The sequence below is a fragment of the Leguminivora glycinivorella genome, chromosome 26, assembly GCF_023078275.1.
Source record: "Leguminivora glycinivorella isolate SPB_JAAS2020 chromosome 26, LegGlyc_1.1, whole genome shotgun sequence".
NCBI classification, from domain to species: Eukaryota; Metazoa; Arthropoda; class Insecta; order Lepidoptera; family Tortricidae; genus Leguminivora; species Leguminivora glycinivorella.
Genome location: NC_062996.1, coordinates 3,471,498 through 3,491,063, shown reverse-complemented (window position 1 = coordinate 3,491,063; position 19,566 = coordinate 3,471,498). Strand labels below are relative to the sequence as shown.

Below are 19,566 nucleotides of genomic sequence, written 5' to 3'. Positions count from 1 at the left end.
ACAGTTTCAAGGCTTATAGCGCATAATGATGAGCCCGTATCTAATAGCCAAGAACATGTTACGTCATTGACGGGTAATTCTATGTAGTCACTACTATCACATGAAAATATGTTATGCACGAAAAAACTCTGATTCATTTTCCTGTGTTGCCGGATTATTTGTAGTCTCGCTTGAATTGGGTAAATTTTGGTTTTCAATGTAATTTACACTCGGGCGGTTGTAGTTGTAATTACCTCGATACATGCTACGCGAGTAACGATTACCCCGGTGCATGTGTCCTCGATAGAGCGGGCGCCCGCGGCTGCCCGTACTATAAGTCGCAGTCGAATCATTTCGAGTTGCGTGTGAGTAGGCGTGTTGACCCCTACTACTTTGGTTGTACCATGTGTTCCTGCCTCGGCCTGTAAATGGACGGGTGTTATACTCACCTGAGGGTCTTCCTCGGGATCCCGTAAACATCTCCTCTTGCGACTGCTGCTCCCTTGAAGAAAGTTCTTCGTCTTTAGCAGCTCTTATGACGTCCTTTAAGGATTTGTAGTCACGCGCTGTTAATATAATGCTTAAGTTACGTGATCTCAGGCCGTCAGTGAAATTTCTAATTGCTAATTTTTCATTAATCGGTTTTAACACGTCGAATGCTTTTTTGTCACCGTCGGCCTGCGATATCGTTAAGTCTACGAAAAGTTTTTCTAATCTTTTACCATACTCATCGATAGTGCTAGTGCCTTGTTTTTCTTGAATTAGTTGAGCGTGAAGCGCGGTAGGGGATTTTTTTGTTAATAAATGCAATTTTAGGTCGTCTATCAGGTTTTTACAGGACGTATAAGAAGATGATAGGCGTAATTTTGCGCTTTCTGTCAACCTAGTTTTTAAAATAAATTTTATTAAATTCGGTTGACTATCCGAGTCAATCATGTCACTGTACAATTCTATGGCGTCAATCAACTTCTTGACGCTGTCTTCATCGCTCGTTATTTCAGGCAATAAAGACACCGCCGTTTTAAGGTTAAACTTTTCCATGGTGTTTTTGCTTTCAATGCCCTGTGCCGTACAAAATTCTTGTAACTGTACGTACAAGTTTTCTATTCGAATACAAATTTCTTTAATAGGAATTATGTCACTACCCTTAATAAGATTTTTTGATATATCTGCATCTAATGTCTCTGAACACTTTAGGTATTGTGTATACAATTGAGTAGCTTTTAACAAGGTTTTTTGCAACACATTAGGAGTTCTTTTAATTTTTGCTAATTTTTGTGTATTGTCTTTAAGTTTTTTTTTTAAACTGTCGAAGACACTAGAAAGTTCTTCCACCATTACATACTATAACTAGGACACATTGCACTATGTAGCACACTGTTTTTTTTTCTTACGTGAATTTAACACTCACTATTACGACACCGTTGTTTAACACTGCTCCTGCATTTCCTCCTGCACTAGACGTCGTCGTCTGCTGGCCGCTTATCCCTTCTACGATACGAACGATCTTCTGAACATGACGTGATGGTTGATTTCTCGTTGAATCCACTTCTTGTGGCACTTATGGTATATTTTATATATTCCGTAAAGTAACGTCAGCAAAACAATGAATAATATAATGGCTAGGATGATGTTGGTGGTGGAGGCATGAAATTTCAATTGTTGCAAGTCGACATTGTTGCTGCCCCCTGCTGCAGTTTGAGCGATTATCACTTCTTCTTTTTTTCTCAGTGGAAGTTGAAGAACACATTTGGAATTTTCGTTGCACTGGTGTTATTAGACACTAAAACTTTTCCTGCTAACGGTTGGACTGCGATTATGCAAATTATCGGCTGGAATACTGTCTGTTCTAGTAAGGCCGCAAACAGTCTCGGTTTCGAATCACTCGCGACGCACATATTTGGTCTGATCACTGACTTATTAGGCAAACACGCGCGGCGCGTGGCGACTGGCCAAGGGTCGCCATGTACGGTTGGCGGAATAACAATAAAATACGGAGCTCGATTACATGTGTTTATTGTTCAAACTCAACTTACAGACTACTCAATACATGGATGATACATGACATATATATCTATAGATACACATACACCACAATACTCCCGGGCTTTGAGTGAGAGACTCAAGATAAACAAGGATAAAAGGGAAATTAAAGTTGAAAATTAACAAGCAAGGAAGTAAAACGACAAGCGACGTAATAGAAGAATACGGATGTCTTTTTTCTTCGGACGGATGTCGGCGACTCTGGTGACGATGTCCATGCCCAGGTGCAGCTTCGTGACGCGTCCCAGCAGTCACAGGAGAGGCGGAAGTGCGCGGTGTGCCACTGCGTCTTCTGCTGGAGGAGAGTAACATACTCATTAGAAAGGCGGTTCCAGTACTCCCCGGAAACTTTTAGGCCTTGAGATGTTTTCTTCAGTCCGACTTTTTGTAAGACTGACAGAAGAGAACGTCCAATAAGGAAATTAAAAGTGATAGGTATGTATTAGGTAAGATCAAATGAATCAGAAGGTAAGGGTGTAAGGGGCCTAGAATTCGAAATAGCTACTATCTGAATCAGGCAACAATTTAATTCTAAAAGGTATATTGAGTGTAGGTATAAAATGTGTTTAAGATAACTGTTTTCTAAGATCCGCTAAAGAGTAGGTATGTAAAAAATGAGGCTAATTTTGAGATAGGTAGAATTTGCTGCCATACCAGACTGCAGCTTAGCTTATTGTGTTAAATTAAAAATTAAAAGGTTACGGAGTTCGTTTGATGTCCTAACAAACGAAGTATGGTTGACACAACACAGAGTTTGAGGCTTTCCACGACGACTCATGAAGTGGTGGAGAGCAGTAAGAAACGACTCTGCCTGAAGACTTGTGACAAGTTCCAAATGCCTTGACTGAAAGACAAACAAATGTTAAATTATATGATTTAATGGTTTTGCTACCCCTACTCTTCGATGAGCGATAAGCATTGGTCCGGCAAAAAATAACATGTGTAAAATCGATAATTTTGAATTCTGTTTTATTTGTAGGTATATTTCCCATAGACATTTAAAGACGTTTAGCCTTGAACCTAATGCAATGCACAATTTGTGAAGTGAGTAACGAGCTGGGTTTCTACCTACCAACGATAGATAGTAGGCATTAATGTATGTTTGCTAGATGTTTACAAGTAATAACAGGTGGGATGGTGAATAACGACATATGTTGCATTATTAAAGACCAGTTAGGTTTAAATACAACACACAATAAGATTAAAGGATATTAGATAGGTAAGAAAAAGATAATATTCTTTAGGGGAATTTTGTAGGTATTTTACGAGTTCTAAAGGTTTCATTTATTAGATTGTATATTTATGTACGTATATATATATTATATATAAAGTAAGATATGAATTATGATTTTATTGTTTTATAGTTATGTATAATACGTATTAATATAGGTAGGTATGTTAATATATTAGGCAGTAGGTATATGATATTTATGAAGATATGATTTAGGAATAAGATATGTATTATACGATGTATGTATATTAAGATTGTGACACCAGATCTGCCGGGTTCAGCTTTTATATGCCTTTAAGACCAGCAGGATCATAGGGTCAGACCAAAGTAACTATGATCAACCTTCACGGTCATCGATGAAATAACTTTTGCCCGGAGTCTTGCACCAAGCAACGTGTAGGATTTGTCTCCTCATCATGCCTGAGGAACGAACAAAAATATGATGGGTTCGTATTTTTACAATAGGCAGGTATGGATCCGCACACGATCCAACCTAACGATGTTTCACGTAGTTGAGTTTTATGTTTACCTAATTTAATACGCGCAGTACCTAAGACGTCCCAAAACACTTCCGCCGCCCCGACCAATATATCGATCACGGAAGGCTCGTAAAATGAAGGGTCTGCCAATGTGATGCCGGCAGGAATAGGTATATTTCTAAGATCTATGCGACTCGGCGGCAGTGATTTATTTATTACCTCCGCAACGTAACAGCTAACGGTCGTCTTATATTTGTTATGAAGTGAATGAATAGTAATATCACAAGACTCCGGACAATGTGAAGACTGCTCATTGATACCTGTGATCGTAGCTCCAGCGCAGTGTGTCGCTAGGCCGAGCTGCCCGCACAGATCACGCGTCACAAAGTTGGGGGAAGCACCGTTGTCCAGGAGCAGACGCGCCTCATGCAGCACCCCATTCGCGTCACTCACGTGCACCAACGCTGTGGACAGTAGTCCGGAAGTCTCAGTAGGGTTGAACAGTTTAGTTTGTAGGTGGCCGCTAAAATGAACTGCTGGCATCGGAACGTCACTGCTAGAAGGCTCTTTTTCAATGTCCTTATGTAAAAGAGTATTATGTTTATGTTTACAGTATTTGCAATGAGATAATACACATTGTTTTTCTAAGTGTCCCGGCCGAAGACAGTTTTTACATACTGCGTAACCGTTCACTTTATTTATTCTACTATCAACATCTAATTTGCGAAAAGATTCACAGGTAAATAAGAAATGATCCTGTGAACAATAAGGGCAAACAATAGGTTTGCGATAAGACTTGTTAGTAGTTGTAGTTGTAAGATAAGTATGTATTTTTTGCGGCTCGTAATGAGACTGCAATTTATGTTTCGATGTTTTGTCACAATTGTCACTAACTTTATTAAAGTTATCACTGCCAAGAGACTCTAATAAGTCGGCCCTGTTATTTAAAAATGTAATGTATTGCTGCAACGTCGGCGAACCTGTTAACAGGTTCCTATGCTCTTCCCATTCACGCTTAGTTACTGCATCTAACTTCTTAGACATTATATAAATAACTAACGTGTCCCAATGATCGGTAGGTTCTCCTAAAGTACTGAGCGCACGCAAATTTTTGTTTGTCACGTCCACCATGCCACGTAACAAACAGCTCGACTCACGTTGCATAGGTTCAAGGTTAAACAGGGCCTGGATATGATTATTTATTAAGAGGCGCGGGTTATCAAACCGCTCCGACACTAATTGCCATGCTTTATGATAATTATCACTGCTAAAATCAAGACTTTGAATAACAAGGGCGGCACTGCCTTTTAAAGATGCACGAAGATAGTGAAATTTGCTAATGTCGTTTATTGAGGGATTATTATGAATAAGGGAAATATACGTATCTCTAAATCCGAGCCAATGCTGATAGTTCCCATCGAAGTGAGGCAGGTCGATCTTGGGCAGACGAACGAAGTCCTGCCGGCCGGCGCCGGCGCAGCATGACGTGGAAGCCGCTCCGCAGCCGGAGCCGGCCCGGTCGCCGCTCGCCTGCACCGTCGGACTCAAAAGAAGTCGAGCAGTCGAGACCAACACAAAGAAATGGCTTTCAAACTGCTCCCGCTCCGCGTACGCCTCCTCGGGCTTCTCAGATAACGCTTCGATCTCCATCTGCAAAGCGTCAAACTCTGGATATACCGATTCTATTTTATCTAAACGACACTGCAACTCCGTTATTTGTAACTCACTTAATCTTTCACACGATTTAGCCACGTTAATATAAGTATTAAAGAGAGTTAATTTAGCCTTAAGACTGCCACGTTTCTTAACTAACTCTTTTAATGTGTCAGCCATTTTGATTTAAACGTAACTTTAAAAATTAAATTTACCTAATATGCGTACGAGAGGTGTGAACACTAACGAGTTTAAATGCAACTGATGCGAACAAAGGAAGCGGATTAAGATAAGCAGCTGCGCGCGGAATATGATGATTTAGCAAAAATACGTTACTGAGGCGATGATAATAATTTATGGATATGGCTTTTTAATATGTATTAAGAATTATAGGGAATGCAATGTTGTGAAGCTAAGCTATTTTATTTTGACGAATTATGATTTAAAATGTAATAAGAAATTGATTGTATGAAATATGAATTATTTGTGCCTGATACGTAAAGAGCTATTCTAAATTCCAAGAAAAGTAGGTATAGAAGGGAAATGAAGGATATTGGAACGAACTCACTCTGTCTAGTCCTACGTATTCAGGTGATGCGATGTACTGGAACTGATGTCCTTGATGTGGTGGATGCCGACGAACGTCTGCCTTATGCCGGTAGACGCTGGGATGGGACCCTTGACTGCAACGCCCGCTGCGTGTTCTTCCTATGCCGAAGAAACTGAAGACAACGGTGATGGCTGCGTTGCGAAGTATGATGAAAGGCCACTTCCACGATGAACCCGCAGATGGTCAAACCAGCCCTTGTCTTAAAGGCTTCGAAGGACCATATGTAGCCGCCGTGCAGGATCAGGAGCCGACGACTTATAAAAACTTCAATATAAGTAGACAATATTATATTCCAAATAGGTGCTGGTTTACAAGGGTGATTAGACTAAACGGTTAAGTATGGAAGTGGTGTTTAAGGTAGCGAAGATGATGAAAGAGTGATTTGCAAGATTTGAGCTGTTAAAAACGTTGGTTAAGTTTTAGGTGCCTCATTGGCCGCGATACATCGTATGTGGTGCGCTCCTATTGGCTCTAGATAAATCTTACGGAACTAGCCGAGCGATAAGTATACAAATAAAAGGTTGCGTTCGCAACACCTTTAAAAATAAATTAAAAAGAAAAACTAGATGGTTTGATGATTTTTAGAACTATTATGTATAATACGCACTCGTGTTGTTATAGGTACTTTCTTTATTAATATTTCAACAATTTTTTGTTCGAAGGAATTCCTTATAATTCCATCTAGTCTAAAGTCTAGACAATAATAGTTTATAAGCTATTATTGTCTAGACTTTAGCACACTCCGCCCATTTAAATGAAAAGTAAGGCCAGCCTCAGGCATCTGTAGATTCAGGGTGGCACGCCGTGCGGCAATGTCCCAGCGCGGCAAACGGCTAATGCAGTGCCTCGACCGAGACAGCGCGCGAGTATCCTCGGTCGAAAAGCCTGCCACGTACAGTCAACCAATTGGAACCCTAGGCCACTCTACAACCATGTCAAAATGACAAGCTGTAAGAGATTTCTTACAATCTGATTTATAACGTTACTATGACATAGTTCTACAGTGGCCTAGGGTTCCAATTGGTTGACTGTACAAGGCACAGCTACGTTTATGTCGGCTCACACCGGAATAATTTTAAAGTTTGTCTACATACCTGATTGAGATAGTCAAGTAATACTGGCAGGCAAGGCTTTTTAAATATGTAGATAAAGAGATAAAGTTTAAAATTATTTCACACTAAAAGAGCTCGCTGCGTCGCTGCCATTCCGGTGTGAGCCGACCCTTAGACGTTTGCCAAGTGAGCACATTACCTCTCTCTAAGAGCAGCCTAATCTAATGACGTGTTTGTGCGTGATCAGAGCTGAAATATATTTTAATTTTTTTAACAAAAATCAAATCATTATGCATAAAATACCTAAATAGCCGGGTCCACACTGGCCGGACGCCTCGCGAGAAAAACTTCTGTGCTCATGAGCGCTAGTTTGCTTTGCGAGGCATGCGGCCAGTGTGGACCCGGCTATCATTAACACATTCGCTACCAGACAAAAAATGGCGCACTACATCATAAACCGTAATTTATAACCGCCCGTTTTTATGTCAAGATCCCACAAAGTGGGTTCTCCAGTATCTGAGTAAAGTTCACGAGTGCCCACCACGCGGCTTCTTGGTTGCGAAAGTGGTAATAAAATACATACATACATACAATCACGCCTGTATCCCATAAAGGGGTAGGCAGAACACATGAAACTACTAAAGCTTCAGTGCCACTCTTGGCAAATAAGGGATTGAAAGAAAACGAAACTGTGACATTGCAGTGACAGGTTGCCAGCCTCTCGCCTACGCCACAATTGAACCCATATCCCATAGTCGCCTTCTACGACACCCATGGGAAGAAAGGGGGTGGTGAAATTCTTAACCCGTCACCACACAGGCAAAATACATACCATGGGACATTCTGCATACAGTGGAAATGAAAGACCATTGGTATAAAATACATCAATTAATAATTCATTAACATTGAAATATTATTTACAATATATTTGTGACATAATTTTAATGACTTGCAGTCCTAAGAGTGAGGGGTTCAAGGTCTTGAATTTTTAATTAGTTTATATCTGTATTTACATAAATAAACATTTTTTTTTCTCATTCTACCTTTTTATATTCCCTGCGATCCTCAATCATTACGACTGTACATAAAAATCGGAGAATGCTTTAATGAAGAATAATTTGTATATCATCTGCTCTTTGATCAAAATCCAATGAATTCATTTTATTTTGCTTTTTTCTATAAGGTTTAGTTAAGTCGTTCTTCTTCGTGTGAGATCGCCGGTGCTGTCGCAAACCTTCCTTAGTCGAATAAGATTTGGTACAAAGCTCGCACGAATACGAAATTCCTTCAACATGTATTGCTAAATGCGTCTTCAAGTTATCCGGCCTCGCGAACTGCTTCCCGCATACTTCGCAGCAGTGTGTTTTCTCACCGGTGTGTATGGGCATGTGAGCTTTCAGGTTGTGTTTGAATCGGAATTGCTTGTTACACATTTCGCAGGCGTATGGTCGTTCACCAGTATGTCTTTTTCTATGCTGCTTCAAACTGCCTAAAGTCGTCAGCTTTGCTGGACAAAACTCGCAGGGGAACGGTTCCCGTTCTGTATGCGTTTTTAGATGACTGATATAACTCCCTCTTATCGTAAAAACTTTCTGGCACACCTCACAGCAATAACTTTCAAGATCCCCCATAGTATGTATTTTTCTATGATACAATAAACTCTTGTAATCCCAAAACTTTAATTCACAATATTTACAACTATAATGCATCTGTCCTGTATGCCGCCCCATGTGCGAGACCAACATATATTTGCTTTTAAATTTCGCTTTACATATATCGCAGTTGAAGGGCATCTCACCTCTGTGTAACATTTTGTGTCTATTCAAATAAGATGCATCTGTGAATAGTTTATCACATTCTTCACATTGAAACCGCCTTTTATCGTGCATCACTTTTACATGTCTGTATAAGCCGCGCCTGTGTGCGAATCGCTTGTTACAAGTATTGCACAAGTATGGTTTTACGCCATCATGAAAATGTTTATGTGTGTGTCTAGCTGGCCTTTAAATTTGAATTGTTGGTTGCATTCTTCACAGTTGTATCGGGCATTCATGTGTTTACGTTGGTGGTTGGCGAGGGCAGTTTTGAGTTTGAACCGTTTCCCGCAAATGTCACAGGTGTTTGGGTGAGTGAATGGAGACTTCTTTGTGTTATTTTGGGCATGTTCAAGCTTCGGGGCGCTTATAGAAGGGCCGGCGAGGGGTATGATCGGGGCGAACTCGAATAGAGGCTCTGGCTTCCAAACATCTGACACTCTGTGTCCCATGTCTGAAACAAATACATTATTTAGAATTTTATTATTTCAGAAATTGCCTAAGCATAATCAAAGGTTGTCGATTTTACTCTGATAATACAAGTTCTCAAATTTCCGTCAATATTGACTTCATTGATAATCAATTAATCATTATTAGTAAAGTAAGTAATAAAAATAAATAAATAAAATATCATGTACACAAACATACACATATAAGTACTAGTAAGTATAGTACAAGAATTTTATATATATCTCTGGATAGTGCGTGCCGACCAATGAGTTGAAGCCAGGTTCATTCACCTTTACTCCTATGTTCTATCTCATTCCAACACTGTGATGTATTGCCAGATAAGTTAATAAAAAAAACGTATAAAACATTCTTCAATCAAATTGACTTACTTTTCTTTGTATTATACAAAAAAAAACTCAATCAAAAACCTTATTTCTCCGGTATTTACCTCCTGCGTACTATGGGAACACTAATAATAAAAAAATATGCCCGATATGTCAGAATTGTCAAAATTCATTCACCGATTCAGAGATTTATTTTGCAAAATAAACGTTTTTCGACGATTTACTTAAGTTCTGAGCTATGTATTGCATAGTGAACCATTGTGGAAGTAAATGGATACCGAAATCCGACGTAAAATTTCACAAGTAAGTACTTATTTTACCAAAATGTTCATAAACCTCACTGGCAATAAATTTTCTTCTATTTTGCTTGTAATCTTGGTTAGTTCTTATCATTATATTGTTTTCATTGTCTCAAATTATATCAAAATTCCCACGAATAGGTTTAGAACGATAAATATGACCTTTAAAGAAAAATAATGCTATGTGTGGTTTTACGACTAGGGTGACCAATCTTTTATCTTGCATGGTATTTACTCTTATTGAATGGAGCTAAATCTATCAACTTGGTACGGTTTCTATGTTCATAGTTCATATCACAGTATAATAATACAAACTTTTTATAATTTATGTCTTTACAATTAACATGAATAATATTAAACTTTTCAGTGTTCCAAAAGATGAAGGAAGGAGGCAGCATTGGCTGTTGGCTGTCGATTGTACCGATAAAGGGAAATGTTTCAGAGCGTTTGACAATTTGCAGATTTGCACTTTAAGCCTGAAGATTATGACACAGAAAGAAATTTTAAAAATCAGTCCAGTAACGACGGATATATCGTGGCATAAACATTAAATTGAGATACATATATACATGCGAAGAGAATTGAAATACGTACGAATTGAGAACCACCTTCCTTGAGATTTGGGGCGGCGCTTAAAAATAAAGATACTGTTTTAAAACGTCCTAGTATTTCATTATTTCCCCATTGACAAATACTTCCCTTATATTTTCTGGTTTCCTGGCTATTCCCACTAGTTACCACCAAGTTTTTACCTGTCCTAACTACTGGGATTTCCCCCACATTGTTAATTACCACACCGGGGGTTGATAGCTACTGGGATTAGTTTTCCCAGTAGTTACTACCAAAATATTATTGTGATGGTTTAAAGTGACCAAAACACTAAAATATATATTCCATTGCATGCTTTAATAAACACAGGTGTCAGTTAGTAAAAGACAAATACTTATGTAACTCCGTATAGACAGATAAAGTCTAAGAAAAAAACGTACCTCAAAACCATACAGAAAAAGGTACGGTGAGCTAGATGGCGATACACCTTTGGGGTAGGTACGCTCAGATAGATGGCGCTAATATTAATATTTGACATTTTAACACATATCAATATCATATCAAGCTGAGAATATTGTCAAAACGGAGGTTCAAAGGTTTTAAGCCTGTATCGAGAGATGTAATACGTCAAATTCCGCGGGATGTCCCTAATGTATGCTTAATCATGGACACCCTAAAGAAAGAGATGCAAGACCGGCGTGACGTAATTCAAGGTCAAATTTTCTGGCTTCAAAGTAATGTTCGGCGTGCAACATCCATGTATATAAGATTCTTGGTATAGTAGTATTAGGACAGGACTTAACATTGGAGCTGCTAATGGAAAAGCTATGTTACTATGCAAATTAATGTTATAACTTTTCATTACTACTTGACTAGCAGTGAAATGGATACATACTTAACACAAACTCCTTGAAGACATCATCCTCATCATTGGGCAGAGGGTCCTCCGTGCTCTCAAGTTTTACTTCCACATCTGAAATGGTAAATATTGTAAAAATAACAAATATCCGACGTATTTTGATTTCCCGCGGCGAGTTTCCGTATTTAGTCAATAATGTAAACTTGAGACAAGCTGTATCTAAATCACAGAGAACCTCCTATAGAGTGCCAATAGTGTAAATTTTGTGCGCGCTGTAACTAAAACTCCGCTCAACTTTCTTTTTTACTTAGTTACTCGACTAATCAACAGTATAGCTAACCCCCCTTTAAATATACCCCGTAAATTTGGCCTTGTGATCGTCTAGCGTGAATAAGTAGAACCCTTCGATGTGAACCGTGATAACCCAGATCCTTTAATGTGTAACGACTATATTTTGAACTCTAGTTATTTTTTAGTTTGTAAATATAAATAACCTGTTGTTAGAATATACTATAAATTGAAACGTTACAGAAAATAGGAAGTTATAATAAGAATAATGATGTAATGTAAATATTTTGGGTTTTGAACTAGTTTATTGCAGCACTTAGAAAATGAATATTTAAAATATTTTTGTAATCATCCGCTACGCCTTATTAGTGGTCCCGGCTTGGGCAAGGGCTTGCGATACGGTATGGGACCCCTGACCTGACCAAACCACTTTATCAGGATCCTAAGCAAGTAAGCCTGAAGGGCTATCTATCTACGAACTAACCCCTTTTTTTGTTTTGTTTCTTTTTCCCTAGCTAAACCCCCCTTTTTCCCAATACTGCTAATAGACCATAACTTCTCGATCTTTCTGATGTTTTATCGAAACACCGAGCAGTTGCTAACTTTTATAAGAACTAAGTCTACTAACTTTTCTAAGCTTTTGACTTTCCATCAGTGGACGGCGCTCGCATGCCACTGGACCCTATAACAAACAAATCCTTTTATTCCAAAGACAGTTTGTTTCCCTAGCCGATTTGATAGAATTTACCTTGAATAACCAGTTAGCAACACTTAGCGCTCCACAGCTACATCGAAAGATCAGAAATTGCTACCACAATTATTAATTACACTCAGATAAATTAAGTATTAAGAGATTTTATGATTTACCAGTGTTACCACATATTTTAAGATAGTAAACACCACATCTAAAGTCCATTTAATCCATAGAAATACACGCCTATCAATTATACTTCAAGATCAATCATAAAACAACCCTAATTTCATAGAAATAGTGTGTGACGTTACCCTAATCCTATCTATTTCCCTACTCTAGCATATCTGAAACACCGATCTTCACTTACCATAGATCTTGTGTTCAGAATATGCACAAGTGTATCCCTACCATAAGCTGTACAGTTCAGCCAGCGAAGCTGAGATAGGCAACCTATAGGCTTGTGTCGGTCAGATCCCCCCCTCTGCGTCCGCAGACTAGGTAGCAGAGAGTAGACCGCCCTATCTGTGTATATATCCAGTATTCTAGGACACACTAACACCAGTCACTTGAGAAGACCCAGCTGCGATCAAAACTTTGTCGTTTAGGTATGGATCAATCACAACTGAAATCCCCCAGCAACCAGCACCATCGTGACCCAGAGCACCGAGTAAATAAATATATATAATACAAGACCTAGCCTCAATTACTGCTGACTTCAGTGAGCAAGGATTACTCCTAATGTCTTTCTTCAATCGCGAAAGTCCTCACTTCCATCTAGCAGCTGGACCTTGAGACCAGGGAGGAATGTTCGCCTTTTGTAAGTATAAAAAAGACGCCAAGCCTCCTCAGACTTGGAACAAAAGACTCCTAATCGCTCCTTTTTGGCACCGTTAGGTAAGAAGCGCTTAGTCGGGCAAACTGTCTGCCCAAGCAATGACCTGGCTTAGTAAAATAGCAAAATAACCCCACAGAAAACTAAATTCAATTTTACTAACACAACTCTTTGTAAAATCACATAAATAAACCGACAAGTGAAATTTCCTTTAATTACTATGATCTGGGCTTAACTTTACAAGAATCACTTCCTATAAAATCAAACACAGATGCTTTCCCAAATCTCAGCCATACATCGACCCAGTCTTTGTATTGCTTAATGACACTTAGGAAATCACAGCGTAGAAACTTCACTATACACGTTAAACTACAAATAACTCTACACTTAATTAAAATGTCACACTACACTATAAATAGAACACTAAAATAACCCCCAACTGACAGTAAAGCAATTCCACTACAAGCCTAAGTTCAACTGTACAAAGATATTGTCTTCGCACAACCAAACAGAGACACAATTTCAAAGTTTACAATCACTTAGAATAATTTCCAAGTAAATACAAACAGAGAAACAATAGCAGAATAACTTCACTCACCAGTATAATACACAATAGCCAGGGACACTGTTAGTCTCGTTGATATTTGAAGAATGACCTGTGACGGCCTGCCCCGGTCCTTTTATAGTATCTATTACAGACATAATGCGGACTGCAGACGTTTTGCAGACACAATGCGGACTGCAGACGCTTTGCAGACACAATACAGACGTTTTACAGACACAATACAGACATAACGCGGACTGCAGACGTTTTGCAGACACAATACAGACGTAACGCGGACTGCAGACGATTCGCAGACACACTACAGACGTTTTACAGACATAACGCGGACTGCAGACGATTTGCAGACACAATACAGACGTAACGCGGACTGCAGACGATTTACAGACACACTACAGACGTTTTACAGACATAACGCGGACTGCAGACGATTTGCAGACACAATACAGACGTAATGCGGACTGCAGACGTTTTGCAGACAGCTTTGTTTACTAAGCCGTACACCCTATACTTTTAACGTCCATGTTCTCTCAGCAAATAATCGTTTACCTATCAATAGTAACATCTGCATGCTTGCACGTGTTTTAGAGAGAGATGGAGATTTCTTTTATTGATTCCTCGTATGTAATGAAGCATTTTATATTGTGGTAAATATAAATATACAAATATTACTTTATCAAAGGTTTTTATCCAGTTTTGTGAATCAAATTTGTTGCAAAATATCCAATTTCCTTTTAAAAGCTACATCAAATATTGCATTCTAAATATATTTTACAGGGAGCATGTTCAAAATTAACCTTTACCAATTTCCAGACCTGTATTTGAAACCTAGATGTAATATTGGAACGATACTCAGTTGACAGCTGTCAGTGTCAGTATTCCGTCCATGTGAACGTAGCTTGTTGGTAAATAAGCTTTTCCATCCTGTTTTGCACCAAATAATAGTGAATTTTATGTGAGATAATATGATAAAACATGCGGTCAAGTACCACAGTGAAATAATTAAAATATCCAGTGAAATAATGTTGGATGAATGCTTTCCAAGGGTCGAGCAAAGAAGTCTCCAGTTGCCTTGACAATGTAAGTCTCATTTAAGAAAAAAAACAAGAACAAGACCACGAATCAAATGCTTGTTCTGTCACATTTCGGCCCCGATTGACAAATTCTTACAAATTACAAAGTTAATTTTGTAAGAATTTTCAATCTACTCTAAATAATCGATACCATAAAATAAAATATTTTTTATTTCTAGATTGGTCAGGAATGTTGCCTCCCCTTTTTTTTTTTATTAAACGTGTAGTGTGTATTCCAATACTATGCGACTGCCAGTGACTTAGCTTTGAAAACAGCTCAACAGAATTCCGACAATGAGCCATGATAACCTTTTTCCCAGTAATCTTCAGCCCGCCAGGGATACCAGGTTGTGAATCTGATAGGTCCTATTAACCCGTTCCTACGCTAACTTGTCTCTGTTCGCTACGAATATTCATTCCATCCGCATTGTTGGACCAGAACCACCTTTCTTAGTGTAAACAAGCTTCGCAAGAACTTCCCATGCAGAATAAAGAAAACCTTTTGAGCTCTCATTATAAGTCCAAAGCCTTCAAATCCCATTGTCGAAGCTCGAACCAATTTCTCTACCTAATCACTCCCAGCCACATGTTTTGGCGCGTGTCTCATACTTGAATAAAATATAATGACTTAAGGTTTGTTTGGGTGTGATGTTTTTTTTTTTTTTATAAAACAAACCTTAAATGACAAAAGCATGTACCTTGACATGGTACAATATTTTTTTTCCATCATCAAAGAATGATTTAATCAAATGAAACAATATTTGAAGATACTACACTTTTCATCTTTGAATACTTAACAAACAAAACAAAATTCATAAGAGCCTTCGTTCTCTCCAGACGATTGTGGCTCATAACTATGTCAAATGTCATATACATCCCAGTCAAGATGAGGTGTGTGGATTCAGTGTGGGTCTTATTACCTTGTAGAGTGAGTAGCCACGAAAAACTACCCTTGAAATGGGTCTAATCCAAATGGATTTTAACCTAACCGATAAGCTTTTTATGGCTAATGTGTTTCCCTCGGCCCCCCGCTGTTTATTCCCCTGAATAACCCCGACCAACCTAGTTGTGATCACCTTCCAGCACTGTCTATCTGTATCAATCCATTTATTTCATAACTAATGCAATCAAAGCACCCACCACCTCTGAACATGCATTAAGCACCAAATTTGTCTATAGAGTCTCAACCACACACACACAATCATCCCTCCTCATTTTCGCTTTCACACGATATCAACACACAGTCAGCACCTTCAAAAGTGATCACAATAAATAATACTTCAAAAAGGAAATGAACTACTGTACAAATTAAAAAAAAATATATATCTAGCCCATCTTACCCCATTTTCCCCTGTCATTTTTTTTTTCCCTAGTAACTATTTATTTAAAGTAATCCGATTACCCAACAATTTTTTTTTTCCCGACAAAGATACTTTAAATAAAATGTTTGTACAAAATAAAATTTGCCCCCCTTGTAATAAATCGTTCATTATTAATAATTTCATGCTATTATCAATTTTTTTTTATTATACTTTATTACAAGTCATAATGCAACGTCAAAATAAGTTACGCAATAAGTCATATGAAACATACGGTCAGCTGCAGAAATAGCGACTCGTTCTAGTCTGATGTTCGTACAATAAACTAAGCAAACAAGGACAGGAGCAAGGATCTGTACTCTTGCTTATATAGGCATCGTACAGAGGGAAGGTTTTTGGGGTACAAAATATCATTTTCAGGTTATAAAACCCTCATGAAAAATTTATAAAACAATTAAAACGTGAATGATATAACACATTCCTAACCATACTCATCCTTTTATAATGTCTACTCCAGACAATCTGGACTTTACTATGTATCTACAATTATTATTATGTCAAAGACCAACCAAACGGTTGTTTAATCTGATACTAAAAAAAAATTGAAAAGGATAGATGACCAAGTATGGACTGGCATTTCTTACCGTTGGAGAGGTATGTACTAAGTTTTTTTTTTTTCTCATTTAATATTTTAAAATATTACCAAACAAAGAGATTAGTATAAAATTAATTCATAATAAAATTTTTTTTTTCAAAATACTGTATCCCAATTTTTTTTTTTTCAAAGAACCTCATAAAGCATTAAAAATGGTAAAAATAAAAAAAAATACTAAAAGATAATTTATCATATTTGTGTGCTGCAATAAATTAAATTATGTATTATTTGGATTTTTCCGTACATCTCTACTAAAGGTTGTTGACCCATGCGGTCAATGTATTCATAAAATTTACATTACACCATGTAATAACAAAACCAACATGTACACTTATTTCACATATTACAACAAATTTTATTGATTTTGTATCATCCAAGCGGTGGACCCAGGCATTCTGTTCGTTCATGGAAGTAGTCCGTTGACAATGAGCTACCAGTGGCTGGTTTGGGCTGCAGTGAAGTCACAAGAGTCGCTGAAGATAGGAAAGTGTGGCGTGAGCTTGTGAAAACCCTACGCGTTTATAGGAGTTTTAGGTCTACAACATGAATCATCCTTTTGAAGTGGTTTTGATACCTCTACAAGTTTTCTTACAAATTAATTCCTTAATTAAAAAAATTCAAAACTTTATTCTTCTAACACTCAGGCACTCCGCGCCACCAGTAGACTCGATAACTTGTTAACAAGTAGGACAGTGACTCAAGAACCTTACTGTCACCTTTTCTTCCGAACGTCTTCCTCGTATTTCAAACTCTTTGACAAACCGAAATGCTACACAAATGTAATATCACACTGTTAAAATTTCACTTTAGTCACACTTCACACACCGATCAATTTTTACCAATTCTCCAACATACCGTGCACGCTTTACCCAGAAATTAATATTCCTGTGGTATCTTGAACATGTCTCGAACAACTATGTTAAAAGTCACTATTGGAGGGTTTAATTAGTCAACACAAGAATGATGAAAATGAACAGCAAGCTACGCTATTTACACAGAATAAAAGAATCGGAGCATTTCATTATATATACGCAATAATATTTCAGAATTGGCTATTAGCTTTCATTTATTTTCAGTTTTCCTTAAAAACACAAAATTACTGTACAAGATACACAACTTTCTGTCTCGTTTGCTCAATATAACAGAAATAAAACTCATTAATAAAATTTCTGAGCACTTACCACATTTATTTCCTTTCAGTTGACAAATTCAGTTCCAAAACTGGATTTTAATATTTTTTTGTGAAAACTGACACATTGCACTGGTATTGACCTGCGATTTCCAATGTCTTCAAAACTTGTTGGCTCCATGTTCATGTAGAAAGACCAGCCTGAACGTATATTCACTTTTCACACTTAAAATTTTAATATACCATTATGGACTTATTCACTTGAACATTTCACTTATAGAGACACTTTTACATTAATTCACTGTCTGGTAAACTTTTCTGTGATCGATTATCTCTTTTACTTTCCCTTATTGCGTCCACAACATAAAATAAACATAACATCCATAACCTCAAGCACGGTCATTTCGGTTTCCGCGTCTCCGTAAACCGACATCGCATATTTTGATCTAATTTATTGTTCGCACTTCGGACATTAGCTTTTCTATAACTATACTAATTTTACTTATGAAGTTCCCGAATAAAACTGCTCCAAATATTATTATCTTCCAAAGGAACGATAAACAAAACCGATTCTTGTTTGCAAAACATTTGCGACTGTCAATGTCAATCTGACACTGACACGTTGACATACGTCATATGTCAAACGTCAACTGTCATACGTCATCTGTCATATTTCATGGATTATCGACTATTTTACTCCATCTAGCGTTGAGTAGCAGCATCACTTTGTTATCCTTAAGCCAGGAACACACAGTCATACCACATCTGTAAGCGAATGATCTCGATGCAGTGGTTCGGTGCTTGTATGTTTGTGTGTGAGAACCCTTTACTTTGATAGTAACAAATTTTGTCTATTTTTAGAGCAAGTTACTTTCCAAAACTTACATAAATCAATTTTATGGATAACTAACGTAAATTTTTACAACAAATGAATTTTTAATTTGCGAAAATTGACAACCATTTTGTAATTTAAATTTAGCGCCATCCTTTTGAAAAAAAAAAAAATTATTGGTAAACGAAATGCACTTTTCGGTTAATTTTCAAAATTAAAAAAAAAACAAAACTTAAGTAATTTTAGTCTTCGATATTATTAGTTTTCCTTTGTAAATGAAAATGAATCCTCAGGATTTTTTAGAAGAAAATTATCCCATGCTGTGGGATGTGACTCACCCCGAATCTAAGAGTCGTATATTACGACGTAAAGCCAAACGAAACTTTATCTCCAATTATTATTCAAATTTTGGTATTATTTTTAATATTAAAGAAGTGAATAAATTCATTGCTACTGTTCAAAAACGACAAGTTCGTAAAAAGGTAAATAGTCTGTTTTTTTTTTTTTGTTGGTATGTCTACATGATTAACAAGAATGCTATACTGCAATAGACAGTGTATATATTTTTATTTTGTTTCCTTTTTCGTTAGAAACAAGTGAAACTACCTCCAAAAGTTGTGTCGGTTACCAAAGAAACCGCAACCTACAATAATACACTTCGGGTAAGCACTTGTTCAAAATATATGCTATCTTTATTGCTGCACCGAACCAGGTTGTCTACAAAAGTTTGAGTATAAAATGTTCCTTACTTGTGCTTACATTCGACAAAGTACATTATTTGATCATTACAATATATATATATATTTTTCTTTTAGACCAC

At 37.4% G+C, this 19,566-nt stretch overlaps 2 protein-coding genes across 6 annotated transcripts in view; both read right to left on the bottom strand.

Annotated features, from left to right (window-relative positions):
- Positions 1-2,077: 2,077 nt before the first annotated feature.
- On the bottom strand, positions 2,078-5,594 carry LOC125239742. Of its 5 annotated transcripts, none has more exons than XM_048147395.1 (3): positions 4,053-5,594; positions 2,725-2,866; positions 2,078-2,317 (listed from the first exon to the last, which is right to left on the bottom strand). In XM_048147395.1, exons 1-2 carry the CDS (start codon positions 5,563-5,565, stop codon positions 2,742-2,744), a joined length of 1,638 nt encoding a protein of 545 aa, XP_048003352.1. In that variant the 5' UTR covers positions 5,566-5,594; the 3' UTR covers positions 2,078-2,317; positions 2,725-2,741. The 5 variants fall into 5 exon arrangements, with proteins under 5 accessions (XP_048003352.1, XP_048003353.1, XP_048003351.1 ...); XM_048147396.1 differs by having other exon boundaries at positions 2,078-2,314; XM_048147394.1 differs by having other exon boundaries at positions 2,078-2,866.
- Positions 5,595-7,926: 2,332 nt separating this feature from the next.
- Positions 7,927-19,566, bottom strand: part of LOC125239748 (zinc finger protein 354C-like) — a 30,771-nt gene continuing 19,131 nt past the window's right edge. The window contains exons 4-5 of the mRNA XM_048147407.1: positions 11,399-11,476; positions 7,927-9,315 (exon numbers count right to left, since the gene is read on the bottom strand). Of these exons, the coding sequence (XP_048003364.1) occupies positions 9,008-9,315; positions 11,399-11,476 (386 nt within the window). The 3' untranslated portion in view covers positions 7,927-9,007. The remainder of the gene's footprint in view (positions 9,316-11,398; positions 11,477-19,566) is intronic.

Excerpts from the sequence above, each read along its gene's own strand:
- LOC125239742 (XM_048147394.1), bottom strand. The coding sequence starts at position 5,565 with ATGGCTGACACATTAAAAGAGTTAGTTAAGAAACGTGGCAGTCTTAAG. Across the intron at positions 2,867-4,052 it reads CGCTGGAGCTACGATCACAG|TCAAGGCATTTGGAACTTGT; the intron begins GTATCAATGAGC and ends TTTGTCTTTCAG.